Raw genomic sequence first — 24,464 nt, forward strand, 5'->3', positions numbered from 1 at the left:
GTTTGCCAACCTTTGCTTTAAATGCAGCCACGGGGTATGAACTCCCTTGGGTCTGGTTTCTTCCCTTGAGCGAGTCGTAGTCTCTCAGAGCCTCAGTTTCCCCGTGCATAAAACAAGTTAATAATAGCCTCTGCTCCGTAGGATTACTGTGAGAATGAAATGTCAAAGCAAGAGGAAGTCTTTCTCCAAGAGCGCGAGTGTCTCCAGGAGGAATCTGATTGGCTTATGTGGCTCATCTGGTCACCCTTGACCCAACCTTTGGCCCAAGGAATGGGGTCATCTGATTGGCCAGGCTTGAGTCACGTGCCCACCCTTAGGGTTAGGAAGGGGTTAGTGTTCCAGCTCTAGGACTGATCCCTGCTCAAACCTCGCACAGTGCCGGGCGGGTAAAGGGGTGGAGGGTGGAGGTGGTGGTAAGTTCCCCTAGGGAAAGGGGGTGGGAAAACGTGTGAGCAGGCATGGAGGTTACCAGCAACCTTGGCATATTTGTATCAATGTGGGTGACATCCTGGTGGGAAGGCTCAACGATATTTGTGGGAGTTTGAAGATCTCTGTTCCCATTATCTGTGACTACAGAATGAACCATCCCAAAAGTTAATGGCTTAAACACAACCATTTAATTATCACTCGTGGTTCAGTGTTACCCACTTGTCTACTGATGAATTTTTGGGTCGCGTCCAGATTTTGCTACTGTAGATAATGCTGCTATAAACATTCATGTACATGAATGTTTTCATTTCTCGTGAGTATATACCAGGAGTGGAATTGCTTGCTGAACCATATGTTAATTCTATGTTTAACTTTCCGAGGAACTTGCGTGTATATCTGTGTTTAAGTGTAGTTGATGTGTGTGGTTTTATTTAAACATTTTGAAATAATTATAAACCCAGATGAAGTTGCCGAAGTGGTACAGAGAGGTCCCTGGTATCCTTCATCGAATTTCCCCCAGTGGTAACACCTTCTATAACTGCAGTACATATCCAAACTAGGAGACTGACACTGGTAAATCTACAGACTGTATTCTGATTTCATCAGTTTTAGATGCACGTGTGTGTGTGTGTGTGTGTGTGTGTGTGTGTGTGTGTGTGTGTAGTTCAATGCAATTTTATCAGGTCGATTTTTTTTTTTAAGGGACAAGAGGCTATGAGAGGTTAGAAACTCCAGTAGAGATTAGAAACTCCCTTTTGTTTTCAAAATATTTCCAAAGCATTCCTATTGTTTGCTGTCTGTCTTCATCTAGTTGACAAGCCCTAGTAAGTGCAATAAGTTCTGCTATCTGGACAGAACCGATAGGATGTGTGTGTGTGTGTGTGTGTGTGTGTGTGTGTGCGCGCGTGTGTATATAGAAACAGATGTTTAGTATAAAGAATCAGCTTACACTTACCGAGCGTGACAAGTCCTGAGATCTGCAAGATGAGCTGGCAAGCTGGAGACCAAGAGATCTAATGGTATAATTCTAGTTTGAAGGCTGGCAGACTTGGGACCCAGGAAGATCCAATGTTTCAGTTCAAGTCCAAAGGCAGGGAAAAACCAGTGACCCAGTTTGAGGGCCGCCAGGCAGAAGGATTTCTCTCTTCGGGGAAGTTCAGCCCTTTTGTCCTCCTCACGCCTTCAACTGATTGGATAAGGCCCACCCATGCTGAGGAGAGCAATATAGAACCTCCTGATTTAAATATTAATCTCATCCAAAAACACCCTCACAGGAACACTCAGAATAATGCTAATCAAATATCTGGGCAGCTCATGGCCCAGTCAAGTTGACATAAAATTAACCAACATAGGTATGATCCATCAGTGAAGGGATAATCCGTCAGGGTTCTCAGCGAGAGTCTCTAATAAATCTGAGCAAGGTGAATAAAGTTCCCCAATTGAGGTAAGACAGCAAGGTTCCTTTCTCAGTGGGGCCAGAGGAATGGCAGGATTCAGGGTGTGACAGCAACGAATAGAAATAGGAGGAGAGTGTAACAGAATCTCAGAGGAGGTTGACTGGCAGGCTGAAAGCATTGTTTGTAGTCAGTAGTAATGTCTGTACTGCGTGAGGAATCGGTGAGGTCAAGCAGGGCATCTAGAACTAGCTCAGTAGAAGCATCAAGTTTTGCGGCCCCAGCTATTGCCTTAGGACAAAGAGGATAAGACTTTGTTCCTGTTTGTGACTGTTTGTTGCCTGGTATGAAGCTATTTCAATCTTTTAACAATGGATACAGGCCTGTCAGTATGAATCAGCTGAATATCAACTGTGAATGTACAAAGTTGGCAGTGGAAATTGAGTTGTTCTGATTTCCTCATCTTTTACAGCCAAGATAATTTATAGTGATGCTATCTAATTACCTTTTTTTTTTAATGTTTGAGGTGCTTAGAGTTTTATTCTTTTCCCTCCACCTCCTTCTCCTTTTTTCCTATTCTGTCGTTCAGTAGTTCTCAAACTTGAAGGAGCAGTAAAATCACCTGCAGGGCTTGTTATAATGAAAATGTAGCCTCATCCTAATTTAATCAGTCTGCGGTGGGACCCAAGTATTTGCATTTCCAAAGAGTTCCCAGATAATACTGAGGTTGTGAGGACTTCACTTTGAGAACTACTGCTCTACTAGTAACATTACAAGGTGGCAAACCACATTTTTCTGGACAAGACAATCCATAAGGATTATGTAGAACATTACATACGAGCTTCTTTTCCTTGTCTCAGCTGAACAGATGATCTCTTGGGATGAAAAGCTCGGTTGCCTTGCAATTTCACAATGACAATTTATCAAGCCCATCCCTTCCTAAAAGAGGGAAAAATTATTATAGGAGAAAACTGCTAAGCCCTCTTTGGCCAGTAACTAGGATCGTCCATATGTCTTCAGGAGCAGCTCCCTAAAATCTAACTCTTCAAACATCAATATCATTCAGAAATGACAGCCCCCAGAGCCGAATATGAAATTTTCGCAAGAGGAGGGTTTTCAATCTTGTCAAAGAGTTCCATTCCCTTCCTCTTTCTGGCCAAGGATGTTAATTAATATGATAAGAAGTTGGTCATTCACTCATTAATTGCCCATGAGGGCAAGGATTTTGGTTTTTTAAGACTGTATCCCCAGTGCCTAGCATGGTGTCTGACGTGCTGTAAATGCTTGACAAATATATGTAAATGGATGAATGAATGAATTAATTGATTCAATATATGTAAGGAATATTTCACTCTAAGTGAGGGCCTGGGCTAGTCAGTGCTGGGGCACAATGGTAAGTGAGACCGCCCCAGCCCCACCCTCCAGGGAGTCGCAGTCCAGTGGGGTAGGCAGACCCATCCTCAGACAGGGACGATCCTGGCTGGGCAGAGGAAGACCGAGGATGAGAAAGGAACAAACTAAGTAAAGGAGGGGAGTGTTACAAGTGAAAATTCTGACAGTTTTCTTCTCCCTCCTTCCTCCCCTTCCTCCAACTCACTGACAAAGCGCCCTCTGGGCTCCAGTATTCCCCATGTGTCAGTGTTGGCGACAGATCTGTCACCCCCTCACTGACTGCCTGCTCTTAGAGGGAAGGGCCAGGGCTGTTGTGGTCACTGCAGTGTCCCCAGCACTGCCTAGCACAGGGACTCAGGGAGTGCCTAGAATAATAGAGTGCTGTGTATGTGTTTATGTGTGTGAAGTAGTTGAAAATGTGTTAGAGGAAGGGGATCAAAGTTCAAACTCCTCAACCCCCAGTTACCCACCCTGAGGAGTGACATAACAGCAGTTAAAACGCTGGAGTCCAATTGCGGGATTCCTGCCTTTCCACTTCCTTGTCCGTGCCTCAGCGTGCTCATCTGTGAAATGGTACCTCTGATGCCAGGGTTCTTGTTTTCAGAGTCGAAGAATGAACTTAGCAAACACCCAAGGTAGGAGAGCCAGGGAGACTTTCATTGAGAGATACAGTGAGAGGACAGACAGCGCTCCTGGCTCAGGCCAGGAGGGGACAAGAGAGCCCGTAGTGGTGTGTTGTCTAGAGGTTTTATAGGCAGTTGAGGGTTTTGGGGAAACGGATAAAGGCTTAGGGATGTGGACTTGTTAAGTGGTCCCTGAATATTTAGAATTAACTTAACATAAGGAATTTCCTGCTTTGATTTCTCCCTGGGATACTGGGATCTTGATCAGGGAGCATGTCAAACAAGGCCGGCTGCCCAGCCTCCAAGGTGGGCTGAGTTATTGTCTGTTTGCTAAGGAGTAAGTTAAGAATCTTACTTCTTAAACTCCCTGGGTGTTAAAATGCAATCTTTTCTTTAAGATGGAATCCTTCCTGCTTTTACTATGTTGTTTACAGCTGGGTCTGCATGCTAAATTAGTTGCCCAGTTTGCAAATCACCTCATCAGATCTGAAGGAGGAAAGACAGCACACAGGTCTGGGCCTTTAGCATGCTAAGGTGAATCTTGCACATGATTACAGATGATTAGCATAATAAAAACATGTGCTACTCTTCTTTATCTGGGGAATATTAACTGATCTCACTGAAGAATGACTTTAGAACTTAATTCTTAACACAGCGTTTTGGTAGGGAGATTTCCTTGCATGCAGTTACATTGCTCTGACTGTAAATATCTTGCCTTGCTTTTTCCAGAGGCCCTCGTCCTATTCTGTCTAAGCTCATGGTCCCTGTCTCACCTCCACATTGGGTTATTTTGAGGCTTAAAGGAAGTGTTAAGTGATACATACTAAAGGAATGTAGTAAGTGGTCCTTAAATGCTAACTGTGCTTATTTTTCAGTCATTTCTGATCCCTCACTTTTTAAGCCAGTGTCCTGTCCTGTCCCCATCTCTGATCTCCAGCCATTTGAATCACCAGTATTTGACCTTCCCTGTGACAATTCCTGCCTCTGAGACTCTGCACATACTTTTCCCTCCCTGCTGGAACACCCTTTCTAAACCTGTCCCCTTGGAGAACTCCTATTCAGCAGCACTGCCCAGAAATCATATCACCCCTCCAGACTCCCAGCTTTCAGAGGCCAGTGTTCTGTTGCTCATGGATCCAAGTCTCCCCTTCTGTCCCCCACCTTAAAACCCTTCCCCACTAGGCAAGTTCTTGAGAAGTGGCCGCCGCTATTGAAGCAGCCCTTTCATTGGGCCTCGGTGCACTATCGCTCCCTTGTGCCCAGCATTAAACCTGCATGGGAAATGTGCCTAGAAAGTTCTATGGAAAAACCACTTGCCCCCCAGGGTCACCCTCAGCCTTTCCTCCTGCTCTGGATCCTGAGAGAGTGCCCTGTGTGGGCTCCATCCACGGGGGTCCCTTGCCTCCGCCTTCTGGTTGGGTTCTGCCAATCAGAGACACTGACAGGAAATCCAAGGGTAGGACAGACATGAGAGTATTTATTTTGCAGCTCCTCCCTGCAGCCCCGCTGTCCGGACGGGAACTGTGTTCCTCTACCTAGAGTTACAGCACTACAGGCTCCTCCCCAAATTCTAACTTTCTGCTTTGAGGGTGGTGACGGCTTGGCTTTCTCACTGAGGTTGGTTCCCATACTTTGTGGGTTCCTTCCCCCTGCCCACCCCTCTAAAATGTCCCTGGATAAATGCTCACACTTAAACTCTGAATGGCTACCTGTTTCCTGCCAGGACCCTGACTGAATCACAGCAAAAACTTAGGGTGAGTCTGGGAGAGAAGAGGATTTCTCCTCAGGCGAAGCCTGGAATGGCCAAGGGGCTGACAGGACTGACAAGGGAGGGCTTCATGGGGTTGTCTTGAAGTTAATAGGATGTCTGTAGGGTCATTCGTGTGAAAGGAAAAAGTTGATTCCTGCGGACATCACAGGTCACTTGGATCCTTAGTTAACTCTCAATTTCTGTTTCCCTCAAGAGCCCTGAGCCAGCAGAGGGAAGAGCAAGAGGGACTCCATTTTAAGTTAACTTCCATCTTGGGGCTTAAAGGTTAAGAGGTAAAGCTCTCAAAATGTCTTTTAAGGAGAATGTAGGGTAAGCCATAAACCACCCATACAGTCAACAATCAAGAACATACACTCACTCCCAAGAATTAGTGGCCAGTCCCTGTTTTTGCAACAATCATTACCTCAAGGGAGGAAGATTTTGTAAAACTTTTTTTTTGCTGGCTTATCCTATAGCGACATCAAAGAAGGAAGCTTTGACCGTATGGTGGGAAAGCCAGTGAGTCTGTGTCTCCTGACCACGAAGTGGCGCCACCAGAAGCTAAATAATGGAGATACCATTATAAAATAATTCATCAATCTCCCTCCTCCCAAACCCCTCACCCTCTGAACCTGCCTTTATAAACCCCACACTCAACCTCTTAAAGAGCAACATTCCGCTTTTCTGTCGGTATGTTGCGATCTCTAATAAACTCCACCTGCTTTCTTTCTCTCGAGTTCAGTGTTTAGTTCTCTAACGTTGAAATGAAAGAACCTGGTCTTCGGGGGTCCGGGAACAAGAGGAAGGGGTTAATATGGTTCAGAGAGTTGAAGTCACTTGTCCAAGGCCTCACAGTGAATGATTACAACAATAGCTCCCCTAAAACGAACAAACAAAAACCGTTATTACTTCATTTATATAAAGTTCTAGACAGGCAACACTAATCTCTGGTGAAAAAGAAAGCACAGAGTTGCCTCTGGGGGTGAAGTGAAGTGTGAGCATAGTTCTCCAGCGATGGAAAGGTTCTACTCGATCTGAGTGCTTAGTCACAGGGGTGTATCTGTTTGTCACAACGCATTGTATTGTCTCCTTAAGATCCGGGCATTTTTATTAAAAAAATAAATAAAGATTCGGCAAACCTAATAGCTGTCATTTTTAAGTGCTATATGCCAGGTCTGAAGTGCCTTGACCAAGAATGAAGTTTCATGGCCAGTTTATGAAGAACATGATGATAATAATAAAAATTGACAAAGGGTTTTGAAGGTATTGACCTTTCATGTATTCACTCCCTGAAAACAATGCGTATGGCGCACCTCTCATGTGCCTAGCGGTCTTCTAGGCGACAGACATACAACAGAAAACAAACCATATGCAAAAATAACTGTCTTCCTAACTGGGGGAACTGGGGGCAGGTAATTAGGAAAAAATTGGTGAAAAAATAGAACGTTAGGTCACAACAAGTTCTATGGGGAAAGGTAAATAAAGCAGGAAGGCCTGGAGGCACTGGTGAGAGGGTGGCACTGGGAAATGACATCCCCTTGACAAAGGAACTGTGAGTGACCATATTGATAGAAAAGGAAACTGAGACAAAGAAAGGTCATTAGCCTAAAGGTCTGGCCGAGAGGCAGGGCTGGAACCGCAGGAGCCGGAGCTCCTTCCAGGGGTCCCCCTGCCCCTGGGAGTGGGGACTTTACAGACCCCCTTTTCCCATCCCTTAGAGAGAGGCATATGCAAGCTAGGGTCTTGGTCCTGTGGTCTCTGGTCTTCAGGGGAGGAAATGGTTCAACTCAAGGAGGGTCAATGGCGGACACCTGATCAGCTTGCAGGTGCGGGGTTGGAGGGAGAATAAGCAAAGGGGTTAACAAGATGGGGTCCTTAAGGCTGGGACTTTGAAAGGTTGGGGTGTTCCAGCAACTGGTGAAATTTCCCCGGGGCTAGAAACCTCTAGTGGGGTGAATGCTTCCAGGGGTTAAGGGGAGCGACCCAGGAGGGGTTAATGGGGGCGGGCCTGGCCGGGGCGGGGCTTCGGCTGGCGGCTGGGATCGGGGGCCGGGAGGAGTCGCCGCCGGGTCCCTGCGCCGCCGTCGAGCGCAGACCCGGGGGAAGCGGAGAGAGGCGCCGCCCGCCCCGTCCAGCAGCCGCGCGCAGGTAGGCGCCCGTCCCTCCCCTGTCCGCGCTGCCCCTCCGCGCGCCCCCGGGGCCCTGCGTCCCCACGTCGGCTGCCTCAGTCTCCCCCGCCGTCTCCGTCCCCGCTGTCTCCGGGAGGCTCTCCCTGGGTGTCCGCGGCTGACTGTCTGGATCTGTCTCCATCTCTCCGCCGGTCTCTGAGGTCTCTGTGTCTGTGATCCCTCTCGTCCTCTGGGTGTGTCGCACCTACCTCTCTGGATGTCTCTGTATCTCTCTCTGTATCTCTGCCTCTCCATCTATTCCTGTCGCTCTTTCTCTCTTTTGTAGCGCTTGTCTGTCTCTGTTTGCCTCTCTGTCTCTTGACGAACTCTCAGTCTCCGTGGGTCTCTCTGCCCCCAGCTCCGCTCTCCCTGTCTCCGTGCATCTCTCTGCCCTTTCCCTTCGTCTCTCTCCGTATTTCTCTGCCTCTGCCTCTCTGTATCTTAGACCCCGTTCTGGCTCTTTCACCTCGTCGTTGTCATCTCAGTCCAAATCCTTACACATCCCAGAGCTTTCCCCTGGGCTGAGGACGGCCGGGGAGTGGGGTAGAGGGCAGTAAGTTTAGCACCTGGGGCAGGTGGACTCAGTGACACAGCGCCCCCTTCACAGAGTGCCCCACTTGCTCTTGAGGTCGCACCCACTCCACCCTCCAATTTCAGGAATTCCTGGCTGGGGGGTGGACTTCCTCCCCCACTTCCTCCCTTCCAGGATTTGGCTGGGTCACCATTAACTCCTTCCTGCCTTGCCTCACTGCCCCCCTTCCTTGAACTGGACTCCCCCACCCCGAAAGCCAAAGAGAGCTCTGGAATTTCTGTGAGGCAGTTGGTTGTGGATGTGTGTTGTGTATTCAGGTGGGATGTGCACTGAGGGGTTCACTTGCTGGCACAGGAGATGTTGGGGGCCACACTCCTCAACGCCTCCTCCAGGACCCACCACCAGCCCCACTCCTCCCGAACCCACCAAGAGGGGTCCCCCCAGCTCTGTCTTTCTGGATGAACTCGACTTCAGGTTTGGGGTGAGGATGGGGAGGTTTTCCTTTCTTGGGGGGTTCCATAGGAGAAGGTGAGAAAGTCTGAGGGGGAACCCGAACACTGGGCATCATAGAATCCAGAATCCTTGAATGTGAAGTCTTTGAATGGAAAGACGCAGGATGTGAGAATGATCAGAGGGAAGACAGAGACTGCACCAACCTTCAAATCAAAGGTCCTCAGGGTACTTGAATCCTTGAATCCCAAAAGATTAGTGGTGGAATCTTAGCAGTTTTCAGCTTTGAAGCAGAGAGCTCAGAACGGCTTGCGGTGCCATCTAGGCCAAGCAGCCATTTTACAGACAGGGAAACTGAGGCTCAGGAGTATAAGTCCCCATAATCAGTTGGTGTCAGGCTAGCGTTTGGGACTCCAATTCAGTGGAAGCCTAAATTCAGAGATATGGCTTCTTTTGCTAAGTTGGATTAATGGGAAAGGAGGTCTTCACAGCGAGGAGGGAAGAATGGCGGGGTGAGTAGGAATGGCTAGAATCCAGAGAGAGCATTTTAGAAGCGGAGAAGAGAAATATTTCTAAGACCCTGGTGGTGGGGAGGGAGAGGGGACAAGAGTTGGTTTGGGTGGAAGGGGTGGAGTTTCAGAGAAGGAGGGAGGAGAGGAAGGGAGATGGGGTGGGGGGTGGATAGGGATTAACTCCCGCCTGCCTCTGTCTCCTGACCCTTGCCATGAAGCCCACTGCTCCCCTGGGACAGGGCCTATGATTTGGTTTGTGTCTAGACAAATAATAACTCAGTTGGTGTGAGTGAGCCAGGAGGGATGAGGCAAGGCCCGCTGGGCAAGGAGTAGGGAGACAGCCTGGGCTCTGAGTATCCCCCAGGCAGTGAGAATTTGAGGGCTAGGTGGAGGTGAAGACCAATTATCCCCTCTCCTGTGCATCTTTAGTATCTTAGAATTCTAGAACTTCAGGCTGTGCAATGTTAGAACAGAATAGATAAGGGGAAAAAAAGGAAGTGGGGTTCACTGAATATAGAGTATGTTCCCATTTCTGTAAAAAGGAAAAGGGAAATACGTATTCATGTTTGCTGGGCAAAGATAATAATCACTGAGAGTTTAATAATAGATTATGAAAGTCATAGAATGTTAAAAACATCATAGAGAGTTCTAACAATAGAACTTTAGAATTTTGGAATGTGAGACTCCTGGAATATTGGAAACTTAGAAGGGTAAGGGTATGGAAAGCTGCTATGAAAATCATAATAGAATAGAAGAAAGGAAAGCTCTAGAATGTTATAATAATAGAACAGTAAACCATGAACTGGACTAACAATAGATCCCGAGGATTTGAGAACATTGGAATCTAGAATGTCAGAGGGTAGAGTAAGAGGACCCTGGTGTCCCTTCTGGGTGGTGTGGGCATGGGGTGGGAGATGGAGACCCCATCATAGAAACAGGGAAACTGAGGGCCAGCCAGGTGGTCACGGTGGCCTGACTGCCCCCTGGTTTCCGCCTGCCGCCAGGGCACCAGGTGGGGAGCGAGGCACGGTGATCACATTTCATCCCCTAATGAGCAGACCGGAGCTGGCTGGTCCCCGGCGGTGGGGGGTGGGGGGGCTGCCGCAGACCAAGGGGTAAGATGGAGCCTGCTGAAGAGGGACGGTGGGAGAGAGGTGGCCTGGTGGCTTCTAGGAGGAGGCCGGTAAGTGAGCTGAGGGAGGTGGGGGTTATGGGGGGCTGCATTACCTCTCCCTGTTGTCCTCTGAACATTCCCCTCAGTTCTTCAGCCTTGCTGGATTTAGGGGTGGCTGGTGGGGCCCAGGGACTTATCTGGCCTGAGCAGCTGAGACAGAAAGTGAGGGCTGGGGTCTGACCAGTCTTTCCTGCCCCCCACTATGGCTCCACACTTGAGCTTATTATCTCTTCCCTGCCCCTCTGTGAGGTGAGTTGGTGGCTGTTGGACAGGGGGAGATTTTTGTGGGAGCTGTGAGATTTGGGGGTTGACGCCCTACAAAGCCTAGTAAGGGAGGCAACTTCAGTCTCTGCTGAAGAGGGTCTGGACCCCAGGGGGCCAGGCAAGGGAGTCAATGATGGAAGGGCACAAAAGACACCGAGCCCCTTGCTTCTTCTGTGGTGAAAAAGTTCCTGTATCTTTCAGCAGATTCTCAAAGCTGGCTGAGAAGCCCAGAAAGACTTGAGAAAAATTAAAGTACTGCAGGAAGGGAGGGAGGAGACATTCAGGGAAAGGGAAGCTCCTCAGCAGAGGATGACAAGAGACCTGCCCACTCCTGACATCGTGTGGCTTCAGGGCCTCGCTGTTCTGGGCCTCAGTTTCCCCATCTGTACCAGGAAGGGGTCAGAAAAAGCCTCACATCTCCAGTTGTCTCATATAAGCCTGTTGCACTGTGGAATTTTATGAGTCTGCTGATCAAAATGCGGCCTTTTGGGGGTTCAGGGGTGGGCAGATCTCAGGTGGGGGAGAAAGGGTGTTCTGAGCACACTCCCAGTACCCAGCATCCCCAAGAAGCAGGTGATTTGAGGAGGAGGGAAGGGATGAGGAAAGGGTGAGTGCCTAACTGTTCCCCCTCAAGGAAATTAGCAATGGAAAGTGTATTTCCTCTGGCTGCCCAAAAGAAGCATCATTCCTGTGTACCCCTCCAGCCTCAGCTGAATCCAGAGGGTCTCCAGAGGGTCGGGCGAAGGAAGCTCCCTACTCTGAGTGCCTCCCCTCATTACAGACTGGTTTGTTTCTTGTCTCAGCTCTCCAGTGCCCATGGAATAATAATGGTTGTTCAAATACTGCACATTTTACAGATACCGGTTCTACCAAAGATTTTCACATCTGTGATATGACTGGTATAAAAGTTGTGCCACACCTTGATACAGCAAGGGAAACTGAGGCTCCTGAAAAAGAAGTAATTCCTTCAGTGTTACAAGAGGAGGGGGGTACTGAGGGCAGAGAGAGGAGACGGAGGGTCAGAGAGAAGAGGAGACCGAAGGCAGAGGGAGGGGAGAGAGGTGTCTTGAGTGACTTGGTTTCTATTGGGAAGGAGGTACTGGCTTGCACTACTCCAGCTGGGAGCAAGCCCCCTCCGTCCCATCTCCACAGGATCCAGGAGCCTCTGTCTTTGTGTCTGGGGTTGGGGCAGCCGCTCTGCCACTGAGGACCCACAGGGGGTAGGACTTACTAAGCAGGACTCAGCCCTGACCTTTCAAAGTCAATTATGTAGCGGATAGATCCTGCCCTTTTCACTTTTTCCCTTCCCATCTCTTTTCCTGGGACCCTACAGGGACTTGTTTGAACCTGAAGTGGAGGTGGGGGGGTTATGTGGGGGGTGGGGGGTGCCAGCTCAGGGGGAGAGGGAGACTGCATTGGGGGATGGGCTGGCCAGTGAGTGCTCTTTCAGTCCACAGTCATTTATTGAGCATCTACCATACGCTGGGTCTATCCTGGGTGCCAGGGATACAGCAGTCAACACAAGCTACTGCCCTCCTGGGACATCCATTCTAGATAGACAGACAGGAACAGGATACAAGGTGATGTGAAGAGAGAGCCCTGGGGGCAGGTGGCCTCTGGGGAAGTGAAGGAGGTGAGAGCCCGTCCTAAGAAGATTTGAAGGAAGCCTAAAGGTTCTGAGGCTGAAAAAAAGGTCACTGGCCTTGAGCCTGCTGAGAGGAGAGAAGAGGTAAGCAAGGGGGTGGGCATCGCCTTGTCACTTGGGGCAAGAAGCTTAGATTTTACCCCAAGTTCATTGGGAAGCCATTGGAGGATTTCAAGCAGCCAAGTAACAAGAGCTGACTTCCATGTTAGAAAGACCTTTCTGGCTGCTCATGAGAAGTGAGTTGAAAGAAGCCGGAATGGCAGCCAGGAAACGAGTTGAGGTTTTCTGCAGGGCTCAGAGCAGGCAGTGGCAGGACTTTTACAGAGACATGCATGGATTCAGGATTTATTGTGGAGGTACAGTCACGAGAACTTTCCTATGGAAAGATGCTGAGGCATCTGGGGGGTTCCCAAGGACCAGGTGGGAGGCTTTGAGCTCATACTTCCCTTCTGGGCATTGGTTTCCTCATCTGTCAGATCACCTCATCCAGTCGTTTTCTAAGTGTGTCCTGGGGACTCTTCCAGCGTGGCCCTCTTCCCCAGTCTCATCAAGAGCACAGAGCAGTTTCCCCTTGTCACTGTCTTAGATGGGGTTTTCAGTTAAGATCCTGTGGGGTTTTTTTTTTTAAAAGCTTTCACAGCCTAAAAAACTCAACCTGTTGCAAAGACTTGGATGGAGTGGCTGCTCAAGATGCTGCTGATTCAGGAATTTGCTCCCTTTCTCTCTGGGGCTGCCAATGGTCGGAGGCATGGTCCACCACTGTCCTTTGCCCAGTGACTGCGGGTCTTCCCAGGGTCAAGGCAGTGACAGGCCCAAGGTTCCCATTTGGGAAAGCTGGCGGTGGGTTGGGGGAGGCAATGAAGGGAGTGATCCTTGAGGGAGCAGACTGCTGGAAGACCCCTGGCTTCCCCTTGCTCCCTGACCTTGATCCAGTCCAGCAGCTCCTCCTTTCTCCCGCTCCCCAGCCTCTGCAGCTATGGCTTCCAGCCCTCACTGTCAGCCCAGGGCCCCTTTCTGCCCAGTCATCCTTGTGTGGAATCAAGTATAGGCTGCAGAAAACGGATGAGAGGGGAGACTCCCCCCCACCAACCCGCTTCCTCATCAGGACCTTGGACAGGTCTCTGGACCGCTCTGTGCCTCAGTTTGTCAAATAGAAAGAATATCAGTACTTTGTTCATAGGGTTCTTGGACATTTAATGAATTAATGCCCACAGAGGTGCTTAGGACAAGGTCTTCTGTGTAGAGGACTAAATAAGCTTTAGCTGTTCATATCCGTCGTCATCATTGTCAAGAATAGCATGTCCTGGGTTAGGAGTGGGAGGCTGTTCCCGGCCTTGGTTCTGTCATTGACTTGCTGTGCATCCTTTAGGGGAGTGACCCAGCCTCTCTGCACTCTATTTCCCTGTCTGTGAAATGATAGGGTTACCCTAGTCCAGTAATTCTTGATACAATACTTGTGCCAGTTTTACATGGTTTCTGGAAGAAAGCTCTAAAATCTGAATTGGGCCTTTAATTTAACATCTATTAGGGAAAAATATATCTGGAACCCTCAGTCTGTGTTTTCAGAGATCTGTTGCTTAGAATGAGGCTGTCCACCCTGTACAGCCCACAGGACTTACGATGGGGGTGTTGGAAAAGAAGGGGGCGGTCCATGACTCCCCTCATTGAAGACCTCTCTCCCCACAGGCACTGCAAAGTCAGCTTTGATCTGTGAGGTGGGGTCTCCTCATCCCAACTGCTCAGCCACCACCAGGACCGAACTGGAGACTGCCCCCTCCAACCATGACCTGCCCCTGATCTAACTCTTACTCACCTCCTTCCTGTTGCTTAAAAAACCTTCCCACGTTCTCCAGACTCAGCCCTTCCTCTGTGTCCATCCTCCGTGGGACACCTCCTTTTCCGTAGTCTTCTCCTCATTGTACCTTCCTTCCTTCCTTATCTCTTATTGGGGTCCTAGGAAATGCCAGCACTCCACCCACCTTGTCCGCTCTTTTCAACACCCCCTAACTGTACTCTGTCAGATCGCAACTCTATCCCATATATTTGGCGTGTCTTCTAGTACATTCAACTCCACTGTTACCTTGCCCCGGCCACACTCCCTACAGCCTCTACAAATATCTCCCTCTTACACTGTCCACCGACACCCTCATCTCCTTTATAAACACTCCCCTCAGCCAATTTTTGTTACCCCAATAATCCCTCACTTATGCTTTGATTGGATCTATAAATAGCCCCTTGACAAAGCCCTTTATTAATCCTGCCATCCCCAAAACCTCCCTCCTGTCATAATTCATCCCTTCCTCCAACTTTCCCCTCTCAAGCTCCACCCTCCCCTGCCTAGCCTGGCCCACGATTCATGGTCAACCTCATCTCTTCTCTGTGGACTGCCTCCCACTATGTTCCCCTGAGCCTCTAAGGAGGGGCTGGGGGCTCAATGGCCTCCCGCCTCCCATGGCCCTATAGCCCCCGTGGGCCAGGGGAAGCTCCTCGAAAGCCCCAGGGCCGAGCATGGGCAACCGCACGTGGGAGGGCTGCCACGTGGACTCACGCGTGGACCACCTCTTCCCACCATCCCTCTACATCTTCGTCATTGGCATGGGGCTGCCCACCAACTGCCTGGCCCTGTGGGCCGCCTACCGCCAGGTGCGGCAACGCAACGAACTGGGTGTGTACCTGATGAACCTGAGCATCGCTGACCTGCTGTACATCTGCACGCTGCCACTGTGGGTCGACTACTTTCTGCACCACGACAACTGGATCCACGGCCCCGGCTCCTGCAAACTCTTCGGGTTTATCTTCTATACCAACATCTACATCAGCATCGCCTTCCTGTGCTGCATCTCGGTGGACCGCTACCTGGCTGTCGCCCACCCACTGCGGTTTGCCCGCCTGCGCCGCGTCAAGACAGCTGTGGCTGTGAGCTCTGTGGTCTGGGCCACGGAGCTGGGTGCCAACTCGGCGCCCCTATTCCATGACGAGCTCTTTCATGACCGCTACAATCACACCTTCTGCTTCGAGAAGTTTCCCATGGAAGGCTGGGTGGCCTGGATGAACCTCTACCGGGTCTTCGTGGGCTTCCTCTTCCCGTGGGCCCTAATGCTGCTGTCCTACCGTGGCATCTTGCGGGCCGTGCAGGGCAGCGTGTCCACGGAGCGCCAGGAGAAGGCCAAGATCAAGCGGCTGGCTCTCAGCCTCATCGCCATCGTACTGGTCTGCTTCGCGCCCTACCATGTGCTCCTGCTCTCGCGCAGCGCCGTCTACCTGGGCCGTCCGTGGGACTGTGGCTTTGAGGAGCGTGTCTTCTCAGCGTACCATAGTTCACTGGCCTTCACCAGTCTCAACTGTGTGGCGGACCCCATCCTCTACTGCCTTGTCAATGAGGGTGCCCGCAGCGATGTGGCCAAGGCCCTACACAACCTGCTCCGCTTCCTGGCCAGTGACAAGCCACAGGAGATGGCCAATGCCTCGCTCACCCTGGAGACCCCGCTCACTTCCAAGAGGAACAGCATGGCCAAGGCCATGGCAACTGGCTGGGTGGCAGCGTCGCCTTCCCAGGGGGACCAGGTGCAGCTGAAGATGCTGCCGCCAGCCCAGTGAACCTCCGCAAGCCCCATCCTGCACAGCCTTCCCTCCTGGTCTGTTGTATGTAAACTGTATGTAAATAAGGCTGTGTTAATATAAGAAAATAGAAAACCAGCAAGGTTGGTGTGTTACTGGTCAACCATTATCCTCCAACATAACCCCCTAGTAATTCAGCTGAACTGTGCCTAGCCTACTGACAGAGGGTGACAAATGACAGCCTGACCCTACCCTCACACGGTCCCACTCCAATGGGAGAGGCAGACCTGTCCCTGGATGGTGACGACCCGGACTGGGCAGGGTTCAGACAGGGAAGCTTAGACGGCATCTGACCCAGTCTGGGGGCCAGGACTTCCTAGAGGAGGGGACAAGTAAATTAAGTCAAATATTTCACTTCCAGAGGTAAAGATAAAAAAAAAAAAAAGAGGATTATTTCCAACAAGGGCGTAAAATTCTCTGCCTCAAGGGGAAAGAACAAGGGGAAATTTACTGAGTATACAGCGAGCGTTTTGCCCTTGGGAAGCCCCGAGTCATTTAGGAGAGTAAGAGCATACTGAGCAATTCTGCGTTGCTAGATAAACAGCATTCTCCAAGTTTGGATTGAGGAGGAAGAGAAAATGTCAGAACCAAGTGCAGGGCAATTGGGACGGACTAACTGGAGGGGCGGTGAGCAGGGCAGGCCTGGGAAGGGAGCTCTGACCAAGACTGGGTATTTCTTCATTCATTCAACAGAGATTTGTTTATACCTACTCTCTGCTGGGCCTTGTGCTGGACAGGGCTGGGGTCACATCGGTGACTAAGACAGCTCAGGCCTCATCCTCACATGGCTCATGGTAAATAAATAAAAGTAAATATAATACTTGGAATTGATAAGTGTAATGCGGGGGAAAAAAGCCGATTGAAAGGACAGAGAGTGACATGGAGTCTGATCTAGATAAGGAGGTTTAGGGAGGGTTCACTGGGAAAGTGGCATTTGAACAAAGACCTGAAGGAAGTCAGCCTTGTGGCTGTTGGGGGAAGAACACTGCAGGCAGAGGCGACAGCAAGTGCAAAGCCCTGGAGTAAAGCGTGCCTGCATTTTGAGGGACAGCACGTACAGCAGGTACAGCTGGAGCAGACGGAGGAAGGGTGAGAGAAATGGGGAATGAGACTTTCGAGGGACAGAGGCCAATCTCTGGAGGCTTTGTAAGTCCCACAGAGGATTTTGCTTTTTACTCTGAGATAAGTGGGAGTCAACAGAGGGCTTTTAGCAGAGGAGAGATGTGATTTGGCTTAAATGTTAGTTGGATCCCGCTGGTTGCTGAGTGGGGCACAGAACATGGGAAGTAAGGGCAGAAGCCCAGTGAGGAGACAGCTGCGGTATTCCAGGCAGAAGATGCTGGTGGCTGGCCTGGGGTGGGTGGTGGTGGTGGAGGAGTGAGCTTGGAACAGTGGTCAGCTCTGGGATTTATTTTGGAGGAATACCATGATGGTAGAAGCACAGGAGCTTGTGCGATCGTATGACATGACCCCTTGCCCATCCTGGGAAAGGGGTGACCAAGAAGCCTGAGCTGGAAGGACCTCTGGGAGTGATCCCAGGCCCTATTCCAGGGCAGTCTCCTGTGTGACTAGGCCCGGGTCACACAGCTGGTGAGTCAGCGCTTGGGCCTTCCTGGGCTTTCTCTCCCCTCCCCATCTCTGCTTCTGTTCCCATGCCCCAGAGTGGCCAAGGCTCCCTGCCTTGGCTGACTGTATCCCCCTCTTTACCCTGCCCCTTCAGGGTCACCAAGAATGGCCATTCTTCTAGAACCAAGCTGGAGAGCAGGAGGAAGCTGCCAGCTCTGGAAATGCTTCATCCCCCTGGTAGGTCACCTCCCTCCCTTCCTCCCCATGGGTGTGTAACAGGCTCCAAGCTCCTGATGAGATATGAAGATCCTCCTACACACACACACACACACACACACACACACACACACACACACACACACACACACACACACACACATACACACACACACACACACACACACACACACACACACACACACACACACACACATACACACACACACACACATACACACACACACACCCTCATCCCAGAAGTTCCCAGAAGAGTTTCCTGGAAACCCCTCTCAGAGAGAGAAAAAGGAGGGAGGAGCGGAGTGAGAAAAAAATGAACTTAATGAGGAAAATGGTTTTGCAGGAGGGGGGTTACTGAGACGCAGGAAGTTGGTGCTTTAGTTTTGGTGGGGAGAGAAAAACAGGGAGCTGGGAGCTGGGAGGCCTAGTAATTTTCCCATCCTGTCTCACCACCATAAAGCTACTGGGATAGAGATGTAGGGGCCAGAGCCTTTTTGAACACTGTCCCTTCAGAGAATCAGGTGAAAGCCTGCACACTACCTCTCTACCAAATGCTCATTTCCATTCATTCGATAAATACTTATTGAGCACTGATTGTGTGCCAGGCACTGTTAAAGGAGCCGAGAAAACATCAGTGAATTATACAGAAAAAAGTTATGTTCAAGTTGGTAAACCCATCACGGGGAACTTAAGCCCTTGGGTCAGTTAACACCCCCAGGGATCAGAAGACTCTTGGTTGGGATGCAAGAAATCCCAATCTGAGCTCCATCCTGATTACCCCAGGATTTCTGGATAAATTCTTTTCATCTGCAGGCCTTGGCTAGCCATCTATAAAATGGGAAGGGGGTTGGTACCAAGCAGATAATGGATATTGAACAGGCCCCAAGCTCTGTCACACCTTCAGTCCAGAAGGGATCCAGAGCAGGGTTGTTTTTACGGAGTCTTAGCATTCTTAGTAATTTAGACTACCTGAGGTCAAGCATACCAGTACCATCATCATTACAGATGGAGAAACAGGTCTGTTGGTGCCAGGTATTTGACAGAGGGTGCTCAGGGAGTCAGTGAGGAAAGCCCATGTATCCTGACTGCGTCCCAAATGGTTGTTTCCTCCTACACACCACAACTCTTGTTCCTCTGTCTTCCCTTCTCCCTCGGGTTCTCCTAGAATCTCTATTACCCATCAGCACTTCATCACCCAGGAATTTCTCTCAACCCCTTCCTGACCTTGTTTATATGATTTTGCTCCCCACTGGGTAAAGGAGTACAGTCTGGGACATGTCCTTAAACTCCTTCTTGAGCCATCTCCCTCGGGACCTCAGCCCCCAGTGGAGGAAGTGGGGATGCTTGAGAACGGGTATGATTTTAATAGCCAAGATGCTGGCTGAGAGACCTTGTGCCAGCTCCCTGCCCCCTCTCTGGGTCTCAACTTGTAAGTTACTTGGCAAAGTGTTGGATTAGCTGCTTCTGGAGATGAAATGCACCCTCACGCTGGAGTAAGCAATACTACTACTAACACCTGTATAGGTCTTAGTATTAGGTCTGTTTATGGAGTGTTTAGTATGTGACTGGCACCATTCTAAGCATTTAACATGGTTAACTATGTTTTTACATTTAAGATTCACATGCAAGCCCCACAACTACCCAACAAGGTAAGTTGCTATTATGATTCCCATTTTGTGGACAGGAATATGGATAACCAGAGAGGTTAAGTCACCTGCCTAGTATCACCCAGCATGTAAACAGTGGAGCTGGGATCCCACCCCAAGTCTATATGGCTACATGCCCAGTTTCTTCTTATTCCCAGTGAGAGCGCTAAACGGGCGGCGTAAGGTGTATTTGGGACTGATTAGTCCTAATTAGGACTAATTAAAAGCCTTGGGCGAAGAAGCCACCTAGGTACGTGACGTCACGAAGGAGCGCGGTGACATCAGTGGAGGCGGGCGTGGGAATCTAACCACGCTCTCCAGCACAGCCGTTTAACCGCACCGCCCTCTGCGTGCCTCACTTCCGCTTCATTTGCATATTCAGCGACGGACGTCGGGGAGCCAGCGTCGACGCGGTGACGTTAGGGAGCGCCCCTGCAGTTTTCCCCTCCGAGTGCGCGCACGCACAGGGGGGAGGGCATGTTCGAGGCGCCCCGCCCTGTCAGCGAGGTTGCGCGTGCCCCGTGCAACCGCAAAGATGGTGGTGGGCGCGTTCCCTATGGCGAAGCTGCTATACCTGGGCATCCGGCAGGTCAGCAAGCCGCTTGCCAACCGCATTAAGGAAGCCGCCCGTCGAAGCGAGTTCTTCAAGACCTATGTCTGCCTCCCGCCGGCTCAGCGTGAGTCTGACCCTACGTCCCTTCAACCTTTCCATTCTCTAACCCCTCTCAGGTGGTTGCTCAAGGGATGGGCTTCTGTTCACGACCAATCACAGCCCGAACCGGCAAAGTCCAGAAGCCAATATGGAGAGCTTCTGGGAGAGGGGCATGCAGATAGCCCAATAGAACTGGCTTGGGTGAGGGCTGGCGCACGGCCCGCACCCGTTTTAGAAATGCTAGCCAATAGGAGAAGAGAATGCTGACGACTGATGTGCAGGCGAGCCAATAGTGCTGGGGACGTGAGTAATTTGGGCGGGATATTCCAGTACCGGGGGTAGGGGCGGGGCCGAGGACAGAACCGCCGCGGTCTTTTGGCCATCCTTGGGCGGCTTCGCTTCCAAAACTCCACTTTGTGCTTCATTTCTCTCCCCTTCTGGGACATGTACGTTTAAGACATCGGTTTGCCCCAATTTAACTCCAGGAAATAGTTCTGGGTTACGGACGTGGCTCGGGGGCGAAATCTAGAGTCTGGGGACGTGGTCTGCGAATCTGGCAAAGGAGTGATTGTGACCGGAGTGGATATTCATCCGTCTGTTCATTAACCGTATTTGTTCGTCCATTTCGTTCAGTAGACAGACCGTGCTGGCTTACTGTTGGGCACTGGGAGACATACTCATGATCCGTCATGTCAACCCAGAGTGGTGGGAATTCCAGAGCTCAGAGAGGCCTCTGATCCAGATGCTTGGGGTCAGAAAGGCTGTCTAGAGGATGGCCACCTGAACTGAGATATGAGGGGCATAGTAAACGCTCAAAATATAAGCTACTTTAAAAAGATGATCTGTGTGTTATAGGCTTGTGGGAACATAAAATAAAGAAATTTAATGTAATTTGCTGGGTCAGCGAACTACCATTAATACATTCAAGCATACATTACTCATTTAGTTGATATTTTCTGAGCATCTGCTCTGTGCATGGCCTTGTGCTAGGCAATTATGGTGAAACAGCAGCTATCAAGCCAGCCCCAGGCAGTGCCCTCAAGGAGCTAACAGTCCAGTGGGGAGAGACCCATCCTGCAGGAGTGATGACCCAGAATGGGCAGAGTTGGGTTGGGGGAGCCCACTGGATGCCTGAATTGGCATGGGGTTCAAGGAGGGCTTCCTGGCAGAGGAGAACTCTGGGCTAGAACCTGAAAGGTGAGGAGAATATCACCAGAGGATATGGGAACAGGGGTAATGTTGAGGGAGAGGAAGGGGCATGGGCAAAGGCCAGATGGTTAAGGGGATTGCTTTACCAGGGCCTGGAATTCCTGGTTCTTTGGTGTTTGGTGAGGCCTCTCCCAGAGTGTAGATCTTAGAATGGAGAAGTAGGGTTTCAGTTAGCAAAGTGTTCTCATATCAGCTATCTCATTTGGCCTTCACACTCTTTTTCCCCATGGGGAAATGGCTTCCTCAGTTTACGGATGAGCAAACAGGCTTTGAGAGCAGAAGTGAATTGCTGGGACCATACATGGAGTTTGTGCCAGAGGCAGGCCTTAAATCCTACCCTCTGCATTCCCAGAGCTGGCTGCCACTGCCTTTCTTCCAAACGCTGTTCTGTCTTAGCATTGTGGTTTTGAAAGTGGCTTCTTGAGTCAAATGGACATGGGTTCCAGTTTGAGCCCCAGGCCTTCCCAGCGGGGTGGCTTAGGACAGGTCACTTAACCCCTCTGAGTTTCAGTTTCCTCTTCAGTACAGTGGGCATTATATAATAGCAATATTTAGTGGGCACTCACTTGTGCCAAGCAGTGTGCTAAGCACTTCACAGGCCTTCTAGCATTAAATTCTCACAAATTATTATGAGAAAGACACTGTTATTATTCCCATTTTGTGCATATACATTTTTGGCATAAATGATACTTACATTGTGAGAAGTAGATAGACAATGTTAAGTCAGTGTGTGGCACTGAGTTGGGGCTCTTGTGCAGAGAAGAAATGCAAAATTCTTGTCCTCAGGAACCCTACACTGCAGGGAGGTCAGGGACCCAGCTAGCCAATGACATAAATACTTAAAATATGAAGTATATTAGCAGTAACTGCTGTGGAGAAAACATTGGGGATGCAGAAGGAGGGGTGTTGGGGTGAGGTTGTAAGTTTAGATAGGGTAATCTGGGAGACCTTGCTGAAAATATGAGGAGAGGAGGGAGCGGGCAGTGCAGGCATCTTGCGAAGAGCATTCTAGCCCAAAGGTTCTGCACATGTAAGGGCCCTGAGGTGATGAACAGCAGGAAGGCCAGTGTGGCCCAGCAAAGAGACTGAGTAGAGACTGAAGGCAGAGGGGAAACCGATAGTGGAAAGGCACAGATCAAGCAGGGCCCGTGGGCCACTGCAAATGCCTTGGCTTTACTCTGAGAGGGTGGGACTCACTGGATCCTTTTGGCAATCATAAGGCGAGGGTGGATGCAGGTAGAAGGTGATTACAGTGGTCTAGGTGGGAGGTGAGTGGGGAGGAGGGGTCAGATTTTGGGAGATATTTTCCTCCCAACTTCTTTTTAAAACATCAAACCCTCAGAACAGTTTAAAGAATGGTATAGTTACCAGTTATATAACCTTCACCACCTAGTTCATCAGTTACTGTCCTTTGACAAATTTGTTTTGTCTTCACTTTAACATATTTACTCTATGGCCCTTTACAGAAAAAGGTTTACTGATCCTGCTCTATAACAGGATCCCTGTCCTTTCTTGTTATTCATGACATTGACATTTGGAAGAGTACAAGCCAGTTGTCCTGTAGTGTCCCACAGTCTGGAATTTTCTGATCGCTTCCTCTGATTTGATTCACATTGAGCATCCTTGGCAGGAACTCCACAGATGTGATGGTGTCCCCAGGACATCACCTCGGGGGGCTCATGGCTGTTTGTTCCGTCATTTGTGATGGTAACTTGGATCCCTTGGTTAGGTGGGACCACTAAAAGAACCTTTCCTTTTCCCTTTAATAATGAATAACCAGAAGATTGTTTGGAGGGTAGCACCAGGCAGGATTTCCCATGAAGTGGGTGTGACATGGCAGAGTGGAGGAGGGGCAGGCTGGACAGAAAGGAGCAGGAGCAGGTTTCATTGGAGATGCTTTTAGATATTGGTGTGCAGTGACGTATTATACTTACACTTTTTAAACTGTGGTGTTGTCTTCACGCTGCTGATTGCCCTTTGCCCTGGACCTCAGCCTGTGCTATTGGAATTTCGCAGAGCCGATAGCGGCTGTGCGTTCTCCCCCGTTGGGCCTCCCGAGCTGACCAGCACATCCCACATCTGTGCCTTTGGCTGAGGTTCTTCCGACTCAGCAGGGTAAGCTTGGCTGTTGGTCTTCTCAGAGTAGAGGCTGGAGCAGTAGGTGTGTCTGCCTGAGGGAAGAACAGAAAATGCATGAATCATGAGAAGCATAAATCATCCAGGATGCACAATGTTGGGGAGGAAGAGATCTTTTTAAACCAAGATTTCTGAGGGAGAAAAAAATACAAGGGGTTAGTGATAACACGCAGGCCAGGGCCACTTTTGCAAAGTACACTGCTGACGCGTCTGGGGGAGCTGCGGGATATCTGGGCAGTGGGACAATTCCAGGTCATTGCTACTTCTTCCTTTAGAGTCTGCTGGCCATTTTTCTAGTTTACTATTCATGGTGGGCAGAGTAGAGGCCCCTGAGGATGTCCACACCCTGATTCCAGGAACCTATCACTGTATGAACTTGGAGACAAAGGGGACTTTACACCTGTGGTTAAATCAAGGATTTGGGATTACAGAGAGTATCCTGGATTATCCAGATGAGCCCAATGTAATCACAAGGGTTCTTATAAATGAAAGAGGAAGACAGGAAAGGACCCATTTGAAGATGCCATCCGATTGGCCCTGAAGGTAGATTGGGAGCCCCTAGCCGAAAATGAAAGCGGCCCGTAGACACTGGAAAAGGCAAGGAAATGGATTCTGCCCTAGAGCCTCTGCAAAGGGGCTCTCCCCAGCTGACACCTTGAGTTTGGCCTGGTGAGACCTGTTTCTGACTCCTGACCGACTTCTGGAAACTATAGATACATTTATGCTATTTTAAGCCATTATGTTCACGGTCATTTGTTACAGAAGCAATGGGAAACCAGTATGCCACATAATTGTTTCAGATTGCCGGGAGAAATTTTTCAGAAGACTTTAGCTCCTGTGGTCATTCTTACAAATTAGGGCTTGGAGTTTGTTTCAGTTTTCTGTTGCTACATAGCAATCTGACCCAGAGCTTGAGTGGCTTAGAACAGTCACTGGTTTATTTTCTCCCACAATTTTGTGGCTTGACTGGGTTCAACTGGACAATTCCTCTGTCAGTCTTACTTGGTGATGTTTCATGGGGTTTCAGCCAGAGGCCTGAAGTCATGAGGAGGCTCGACTGGGTCGCT

The 24,464-nt window shown here is 49.8% G+C and overlaps 2 protein-coding genes across 4 annotated transcripts in view; both read left to right on the forward strand.

Moving 5' to 3' along the window:
- The first annotated feature begins 7,624 nt into the window (after positions 1 to 7,624).
- Positions 7,625 to 16,344, forward strand: GPR4 (G protein-coupled receptor 4). The gene is made up of 2 exons (XM_036885908.2): positions 7,625 to 7,736; positions 14,020 to 16,344. Exon 2 carries the CDS (start codon positions 14,842 to 14,844, stop codon positions 15,928 to 15,930), a length of 1,089 nt encoding a protein of 362 aa, XP_036741803.2. The 5' UTR covers positions 7,625 to 7,736; positions 14,020 to 14,841; the 3' UTR covers positions 15,931 to 16,344.
- A 2,917-nt stretch (positions 16,345 to 19,261) lies between these two features.
- Positions 19,262 to 24,464, forward strand: part of OPA3 (outer mitochondrial membrane lipid metabolism regulator OPA3) — a 55,053-nt gene continuing 49,850 nt past the window's right edge. The window contains exon 1 of one of the 3 annotated variants that reach the window (XM_057493393.1): positions 19,262 to 20,077. In XM_057493393.1, coding sequence (XP_057349376.1) covers positions 19,936 to 20,077 — 142 coding nt within the window. In that variant the 5' untranslated portion in view covers positions 19,262 to 19,935. The remainder of the gene's footprint in view (positions 20,078 to 24,464) is intronic. The other 2 variants (XM_057493394.1, XM_036886045.2) reach the window with 2 other exon arrangements.

Source organism: Manis pentadactyla, chromosome 15, assembly GCF_030020395.1.
Source record: "Manis pentadactyla isolate mManPen7 chromosome 15, mManPen7.hap1, whole genome shotgun sequence".
NCBI lineage: Eukaryota > Metazoa > Chordata > Mammalia > Pholidota > Manidae > Manis > Manis pentadactyla.